Genomic DNA, 9,683 nt, shown 5'->3' on the forward strand with positions numbered 1-9,683 from the left:
CTCTGTAAATAAGATTTAGGCATAGTTTCTCTTAGATATAGATAGGAATATAATAAAGATTAGTTTAGATGTTCTCCGTATTTATCTGAGACTGTCCTGCAATGTTGTTTTAAAATATTTCCTGTTATTCTGAACTCTGTATTATTTGAGTATTGTCTTATTATTTATCATTAAATATATTTAATTTTTCTAATTGTGGCTGGTTTGTTTAGAGATATTTAAGCACTTAGAGTACACTGGACATGCTTTTGTTAGGGCCTTATAGTGTATGATAAGTAAGGGTGGTTGCTGGCAGCAGGTACTATATTTTAGTCTGGGCAGAAAGGGGCATAGTTAGTAAACGTGTGCCAACCTTTCCCAGGTATGTGTGTGTTTGTATGTCAATTAAATCTCAAAGTGTTTGTGTGTCAGCTACTTGGGCAGGGACACGAAGCACTAGTTGGACAGAGAGGGTGCTGGAGGTCTTACCTTGGCCACTCGGCTGGGATTTTAACCCTTTAGCTGTGCCAGTAGGGAGTCTTATTGGGGAACTGGAGAAAGAGGCAGAAACCAGCCCCAGACTGACTGTGATCTCTGTGTGCTCTTAAGGGAAATTGTATTTTACTGTGTGTGTACTTGTCATTATCCCAATGTCTACGTCCCTCACTGGTGCTATTGGTGAGGATTGAGGCTTCTTGATTACTGGGCCAGTGAAGGGATGTCACAGGAGAATCATTTGTTGTAAGCTCAGAAGTTGATGAAGTCTGGAAGGAAGAATGTGCAGATTGTGACTTTTTTAATTGTAGTATTAACTTTTTAATTTATGTCTATTCTATCATGTCTGATTAATGCTTAGTTATTGGTTTGCTAAACTGTTTCTTTATAGTTTTGTAGTATTTATTAAGGGCCCAAGAAAGCTGTATTGAGCAGGCCTGTAATGCTTAGAAGTCCTGGAAACATTCGTAGAATTAATGCAGGCTGTATGCAAAGACCCAGTGAAACAAGTACATGTACTGTTCAGGCTCACAGACTGGATCACAGTGGGAATGATTGTGCTTCAAGATTCAGCAATGAGATCACTGGTGATGGGCTGCATTGGCAAATATGTCAGATGGGACAAATAAAAGCTGCTATATGCAGATGACCTTGTATTATGGAATCATCAGCAAATTATAATGAACTGGAATGCAAAATTGAAGGTACATTAAATGAAAAGGAGTACAGACAAGACAGTGGTCATGGTAGTACATGGAGAAGTAGAGAACTGAGGTAAAAGGGAAAATAGTGGAACAGGTAAAAAATTTCAAGTATCAGGGAGGTGTGGTTGTGGAGAAGGAAAGTCTGAATGTTGACATAAGTGAGAATCAGAGTTGTTGCATCCAGTTAGTATAAAGTTTCAGGGATAGGGGGTGACAGAAGAATGTCAAAGAAACTGCTTAATAAAGTGTACAAAATGTGGTGTGACTAGCACACTGTTTGGTGTGGAAACGTAAGAAGTGAAGGCAGAGCAGATGAGGAAGCTAGAGGTGATGGAGATCAATTGCCTGAGACTGGAGGTGGGATGCACACTGTAGGACATCAAAGAAATGAAACATAGCATTAGAACAGGTAAAAAAAACTCTGAAACTAGAAAATCAGAGTCTAAGTAGCTTCAGTTCCATAAAGTCAAGGAGAACAGACTACCATTGCTCAATCTTATGAGCAGGAAAGTGGAAGGCAATTTGGTAAAGAAGATTTGAGAGCAACAGAAATATGAGATGAGGACATCCAGCCAAGAAATTAATGGATTGCATGACTGTCAATGATGGTAGGACACTCTGGTTCTGAATCGAGAGAGGTGTTGGCAGTTGACCAATGCTCCAAACCCATATAAAAATGAGACAAATGGAGCTGATGGTGATGGTGATGTATGCAGTATTATATTGGTTCATACTGTTGCATTATAAATGTATTTTAAAAGTGTCTTCCAACCCTCTTCATGTTTGGCAGCATCTGTATGCTTGCTTAGAAGCACAAAGATGGAGTAACATCATATAAACACTCTTTTTATTTATTTATTTATTTATTTACTTACTTATTTATTTCTTACCCAAATTAGTCCCATTGGGTCTGGGGCATATTTTCAGGTGGTACTGTAAGTGGTGTTTATGTATACAGGGGAAATTTGGCTAGTCCATTAGGAACTTCACTGTCTTCGTTTTGATATGTATCAAGGATCTTTAACATCCAACTAACCTATGACCAGTTAAGGTGCATGGGGTATTGATGTAACATCATATCCATATAAGAATGCTGCCCCCCAACACACCTTCTGCTTTGCAGTGTTATTTCAGAAATTTGAATCCAAGTACAAGGTTCTACTAGGCATTAAATGTGAGTCACTCTGTCTACTGAACCACTAACTGAACAGAATGATAGCACTGTAAGTGAGATTGAATTACACAGTTCCTATCTTATGAGGCATGTTGACAAACATTCAGCAGGTATTCCCAGAATTGGACTGCAACATCGCTAATAACTCCATGTCAGAATCATTTAACTGCTCACATATTAATGTAAAAAATATGTCTTCTCAGACATCTTATAGGGAAGTTCAGGGGTTCCTATTAGATGACCAAAGACGCATTATTTCAAATGCGTCTTGGTGGAACTTGAAAAGATGAAAAGGCAAAATGACGAAGTGGCATATAAGAGAATTCTTTCCTTGGGAAAAAAATTGCTTGGCTGCGTCAGTCACTTTGCCATTTTCGTCACTGTAGTGCATTCTCGGAATTGGTATATTTAAGTAGGGGGTGTGGGGGGCACAGCCCCACACTTTATGTTATGTTTTAAGTGTATTTTATTTATTTATTTATTTATTTTTGGAACAGCGATTTTTTTTCCCTTGGAAAAAAAATGCTGTTCTAAGCATTCGAGTTTGTAAGCTTTCGCTTACATGCAGTCGATAAATCATCGTTCACTTTTCTAAGCATTCGATGATTTAATATACACCCGAAGTTCAGATGTGACAGACTAGATTTTTATGAAATCAGTCTGACTAGAAATTAAATGGATACTAGCACCTTGGGCCAGAGGCAAAATGGTTGTTTGCATTCTAAATAGTCATACCATTCAACCTGCAGACAATGACATAGGTAAATGGCCATTGAAAAGTAGGGACATCCAGCCAGAAATATGGGTACCCAATTAACATAAAATATGAATACCAAATAGGACATAACTCTTCCAGTTTTTAGTAGGAATGTCGAATACTACTCTGAAAAACATTTTTAAAAAACAGAGTGCCAAAATTATGGAAAAATATAAGCACCTTATCTAAGAGACAATGTAAAATCTATTAACTTTAATGGACTACATTGCAAAGTTCTACCACACAAGGTCATTTGTTTTTCCTTCTAAAAATAGATGTAAGATGCATGCCCTTTGTCTTTTAATTACTGGTGCCATTAGTAGGTTAGTACATGTAGTGTGGTTTTCTGTGTGATAAACAACTTTAAAAATCATATGTGATGAGGCAGATTCAGAAAAGGGTGTGAAGGGGTAAATTAAGCCTGAAATTAGAGACATACTTTGAAAAAAAAGAATGTCATCTGCAGGAGTAAATAAGGCCTGAAAATAGGAATACCCCTCAGAAACAGAGGCAGTTGAGAGGTCTGCACAGACTGGACACAGCTAAAGACACCAACAGCTATACTATAATATTTAATGTCTTTCTTGTCTTTGCAGAAGTCCTGTCTTTGGGTAGAAGGTGATAATGAAGAGCACCGGTCCAAAACAGTGTTTTGGCATCACTCTCAGAACATTACGTCAGTTTTGTAACATCTAGAAGCTGCTGCATATCACCTCAGCCTTAGATTTCAACAAGGTAAAAGCTAAATATATTGGGTACAAAACACATTATTGTTACTCATACCTTTCAAGTGGCCTCATTATGAAGACTGTTCCTCATTTTGAGTCTTAAAAAGTCAATTTTCCTGTGTTCCACATTTGAAGGGCATGTTACATATTCAGTGTTAAAAATGTTTCTAATTAATGTCATGGAGAGATGAGAGATCTGCTCGGCAATATTGAAAAGCTTTTAACATTTATCATATTTAGTGTCAGTAATAGTTTCAGGCAATGACAGAGAGCATTGGACTTTGTGTATCCATGTCACTCAGTACTCTGGATTTGCACTTATGCATGGATCAGGGTTCTCCATTATCATTCGGTAGAATACTAAGCAATGCACTACTAAGAGAAAAGAAGAAAGCATCCGCAGGATTCTTTCAGGCTACAGTGGCATCAGAACTTCTTGTTGCTTTGGAGTGTGTTAATACACTGGTAAAAGAAGCAGCTCTGGTGACGACTTCCCTAAACAAATGCATGCTAACTTTTCTGCTGAAATTCTGATCTTGAATGACTGTCATAATGAAAGCTCTCTTGCTTTTGGAATGTTTAGAATGTGTCTGCATATTAAGCAGTATCCTGTGTGATGACAGGAAGTACTGCCAGTTATGCTAGGAGAAGTGAGGCAGTGGGTGTGTAACATATACCAGCACAGCTAGCTGGAATTTTGTAAATAATTATATGTCATTTGTATATCAAACTGATTTGTACAGATGCCTGTGCTGAAAATGTATTTGTGAGCTTTGCTTGTGTTAAAATGTATCAACAGTGCTTCCTGCTGGAAGGAAAAGAAATGTACATGTATTATTGTAATTGCTTAAATGTATACATTGTAACAACATATACTGGAAGGGAAGAGGTTAATCCACCTGGCTTTGGAAAAATATTCTTGAAATTAAATGACTTTATGGGTTAAGCCATAAAGACGTTATCTCACAGTTTTGAATGGGCTAGAGACATAATGTCTGTACTAGAGAATTGTTTGTTGCTCCTGTAGGAAGAGTGAAATGGTTTTATTGTTTTACAGCTTCTAGATGGTATTGTGTATGTATTATTAAAGTGTAGGTGCTAAAACCATGACAGCTTCGTGTGATCGGGGACATTGTGGGAAACAGAGTCAAATGACCAGATGTGTGTGATGTCATTCTGTAAGCCAGAAATAATATTTAGATATTAGTAGGAGATTGCTCTCAGCATTCCATATTCTGTCTTGGATCTGACAATAAGGACCACTCAACCACATTATCTTGCCTTGCTCTATTCATAAGAAGTTAGGATCTTAGGAAAGTTACTAGGCTATTGGCCCTGAGGCCCTTACAAACTTATACAGTGTTTACTGTAAATAAATATTTAGTATGTTCATGTTCTTTTATTCTTTATTATTAAATATATTTAAACTTCTCATTGTGGCTGGTCCTTTTACAAAAATATTTAAGTTTTCAGAGTATTTGCATATTTATTTGGTGATAACACTGGCCACTCCTGAAAGCCTGGCTGTTTGGTCAACATTACCATTTGTATTAATATTAATTTCACTCAGTATAATGGATACCCTTTTAAGAACCTTATAGTAACTGACTGGTAGCAGTGAAAATACCTTGTAATTTGGAAAGAAGATGGCATAGCTACTAAATCTGTGCAGCCTTTCCCAGATGTGTGTGTGAAAATTAAATCTCAAAGAGTGTATGTGTCATCTACATGGGCAAAGACAGAAAGAACTAGCTTCACAGAGAGTGTGCTGTAGGACTTGGCTTGGTCACTCTGCTGAGGATATAAACCTACAGCTGTGCCAGTGGGGAGTCTTACTGAGGACCTGGGTAGAGACAGAGAGAGAGAGAAACCCAGACCCTGGGCTGAGTGTGTGCCCTGTGTGCTCTTAAGATAAACTGTGCTTGATGCAGAGAGGTCTGCCTCTGGAAATACTGAGGGTATCCATTTGTATTCCAAGTGAACACCCCTCTCCAGTGTCAGTGGTGATGATTCAGGCTCCTTCATTACTGGCTTAAGTGGAGATGTCACCTATTGGTGAGCTGTGGTATGGATATTGAACTACTGTAGCCTGTAAGCAGTTGTCACTAAAGGTATGCATTCTCTCAGCAGCCACAAGGTATGCATTCAGTTTCATATACTAACAGATTTGTTCATTTTTTTTTTTGTTAGTTAGTTTAGTCAGGGAGAGCAGGCAAAAATATCTGCAGGGGATTATGGCAAGCTGACAAAGAACCAGTTGGTCATGGTGTACGAAGCCAAAAGGAATGGTGTACACCAACCTAACTAAAGAGGAAATGATTTCAGCCTTAGTCATAGCTCAGACCAGCATCCAGGAGGATAACCAGTCTGTTTATAGGGACTTGCAGCTCTCAGAAACAGGATAGTTCCTCTTTTCCTCTGAGAACTTAAAAATCTGTCTGGAGTTAATGATACTTGAACTGGAGGCCAAACTGTTGGAACTAGATTCAGAAGACAGACTGTGGCATTTGGGGCTGCAGAAAAAGAGAGACTGTGGTGTTTGGAGGCCAAAGAAAAGGAGAAGCAGCATCAACATGAGAGGGAGATGCTGACCCTTCACCAGGGTCATGGAGGTCATGGGGAAGGGATTAACCAAACCCCAGAAGTAACAATGGTCAGAAAATTTCTTCCAAAATTTACAGAGGGTGATAGTTGTATCCATATATCTGAAAAAATATGTAAGAAGTGTAATGCTGACCATGGGCTCTGGGTACAGTTCCTGACCCCTTTCCTCAATGGCAAAGCTGTAACCGCTGTTTCTAAATTTTCTAAATTGTCTGATATTGATTGTTTAAATTATAATAAAATCAAATGTTGTTAACTTGAATTCTTTAAGTTGACACCAGTAGCTTAAAGAAAAAAAGTTTTTTGTGAGCATAGACACAAGGCTGATGAAAGCATGTGTGATTATACTGCTGGGTTAAGCACTTATTTTCATAGGTGAGCGAGTGAGTATCAGGTCACCACTTTTGAAGTGCTGACAGACTTTTGCTGAGGGAACAAGCTCTTAGCACTTTGCCTGAGGACATGAGAATCTGGTTGGCAGCTTGAGAATGTAACTCTTCAGATGAGTTGGAGAAAAAAATGGATCTCTACTTAGCAAGCAGGGCATCATTGCACAGGAAAGGGATACCCATTGTTGCACATGGATATAAGGGATCCCATGGTGGGCAGTCTAAACCACCCCACCAGAGTCCACTAGTAACAGGGGAAGGTACTAGTTCAGTTACACAGCCAAGATCAAGGGTTAAATGTTTTAAATGTAACCAGTGGGGCCATGTATTATATAGATGTCCATTGAAGGAAGATGGGGAAAAAAAGGTGGGAAAGCTACTAAGTGGGAATAACAGTATGCCAGTGGTAAGTTGTCTGGAGACAACAGAGGTATCAAGCTATCACATGAGGTTATATCCTATCTTACTGGATGGAAAAACATCCACTGCTAAGAGATACACACCGTGTGACATAACCATTGTGAAGCCTGCAGTGGTTAAAGAAGAACAGTATCTGCTTGGATAGTCCACTCCAGTCAGAGCTTAAGGAGAGACCTCATTACAAATGCCTTTGGCTAGGGTTCACCTAGACTGGCAGGGTGGAAAAAGGAAGCAAGCAAGTAGGTGTGTTTGAAGATATCCCCGCAGATGTCCTTATAGGGGAATGATTTTGATAATGCAGTACCTTATGTACATGCAGTTACACGCAGTCAGGCTTGGAGACAGGTATGTGGGTCTGATAGCCTGGGGAAGACTCAGACTGACACCACTCCTGAAACCAGGGCTGGTGATCTGGCTAGAAGGTGAGCCACATCTGCTGGTAGGTACTGATGTTCCCTTGGACAGTGTGGATGTATTGCTGTCTAATTGCTGTTTACTTCATTGCAATAGAAAACTGTCAGGTTTTCTTTTGAGATCACTTGTTATTGTTTTGTAGTCTGGCTATGATGGTTTTCGTAATAAAACTTGGTGTGTGTGTGTGTGTGTGTGTGTGTGTGTGTGTGTGTGTGTGTGTGTGTGTGTGTGTGTGTGTGAGTTTGTGTGTGTGTGTAGACGATGGCACATGCTTTTATAATCAGTTACACACTCACTCACATACTGACACATACACCCACACACTGACGCGCGCGCACACACACACACAGACACACACAGACACGCACACACACACACACACACACACACACACACACACACACACACACACACACACACACACACACACACACACACACACACACACACACACACACACACACACACACACACACACACACTATTACTTTTCCTTTTGTAATCAAATGTTTGTTACTAAAATGGTGTGTGAAAGATCGCATTCTCAAGCATTCTTTGATGCACTGAATTATGATGATATGAGTACATGATGTTATAATTTAATTGCTAAACAAAAATGACACAAAAACACACAAGCACTTTTACTGAGCTCCTATCTCTATTTTTACTTCTGGTAAATATTCTCTGATCTGGTTCTCCTTCTGGTTCAGTGTATACAACTGTGGTTCATTGTAGCATTGATAAGACACTAAACGGATGTAACTGAACTAGGTAACAACTAGCTAGGAGACTGCATTTCCTGAAAAGCAATTACAGACTCATAATTGTATCTTTTGCAGTCCAGCTCTGTTCTGTTTTTATTTCCATTTTAGATAAACTAAATAATCTCAGTTGTGCTTTGCAGGTTAATTTGCATTTTACTAGGGTTCATGTACCTAATCACTTTTCTGTGCTTCTGTTGCTGTTTTTGTGTATCTCAACTGTGACTACATCCTCATTGTTACAAATTACATCTTTAAAATTAAAGTAGTTAGTATTCTCCGGAAAATAATGATACTGAACAACAGGTAGGTGTAGATATGTACACTGCAGAAATTCTTTATTCTTACTTCCTTCTATAAAGTAGTTTTCTAACCTGGAGTTCAGGCGGTCCTATACTTAATGGCTAGTCAACTATGTACAATTTATTCTCAGTCTGCATACAGAGTCAGTTTTGTTTGGATTTTGCAAGATTATCATTCCCCAGCATGTAAACACAGAAATTCACATTCCATCTGAGAAAGAGTGACACAGTGAAATCTAAGAGAATCATACCCACACTTTACAAATTAGTTTCATCTAACCTTAGTTATTATATATATTAACAATGTTTATGAAACTGGTATTAATGACTGCATTAAATCACGAATAATTAATATTTTTTTTAAGAATAACAAAACAACTGCCTGAACTGCAGACAGTAATTATGTTTGATATATCATAAACTGAAAATGTTACCTGAGGCAAACAGAATCTCTAAAACTATGACGATCTTCATAACTTCCATAATATATTTTAATTTAACAAAGTAAGGAAATCCAGTGGAGTCACCAGCTTGCTGAGTTGTCATTTATAGTTCATTGCTGTTGAAGGTCTCGTTGAGATTTGACTTTTTGCTGTAAGTTTATTTCCTTCCTTCTTCCCCAAAAAGGATGCATGACGCTTGTGGTAAAGATTGATACCATAGATAAATGTGTCACTTGCATCTACTGACATCTGACATGTGTAATTACATCTGTCATTTAGCATGATGAATTCCTATACCATAGAATAATTAGGTTTTCACACCTTGACCTTTGGCATATTGAATACTGATGCCATAGATAAATTAGTCACTTACAAGAACTATTTTAGTATGTATGTAGCGAAGTAATACAACAGAAATAGCTAAATCAGTCGCAAAGCACATTATGCCAGATGGCAGTAATTCATGCAAAATGTTCCACGCATGCATATGACACTGTAATTCTTACAATTAAG

At 38.3% G+C, this 9,683-nt stretch overlaps 1 protein-coding gene across 1 annotated transcript in view; it reads right to left on the bottom strand.

Moving 5' to 3' along the window:
• The window catches only part of LOC122790543 (CMRF35-like molecule 1), a 331,413-nt gene extending 322,130 nt beyond the window's left edge, over positions 1 to 9,283 (bottom strand). Inside the window, exon 1 of the mRNA XM_044058092.1 lies at positions 9,162 to 9,283. Within this exon, the coding sequence (XP_043914027.1) occupies positions 9,162 to 9,273 (112 nt within the window). The 5' untranslated portion in view covers positions 9,274 to 9,283. The remainder of the gene's footprint in view (positions 1 to 9,161) is intronic.
• Between the last annotated feature and the right edge of the window lie 400 nt (positions 9,284 to 9,683).

The sequence above is a fragment of the Protopterus annectens genome, chromosome 16.part0 (genome assembly GCF_019279795.1).
Source record: "Protopterus annectens isolate FY-2018-M chromosome 16.part0, PAN1.0, whole genome shotgun sequence".
Taxonomy (NCBI): Eukaryota; Metazoa; Chordata; order Ceratodontiformes; family Protopteridae; genus Protopterus; species Protopterus annectens.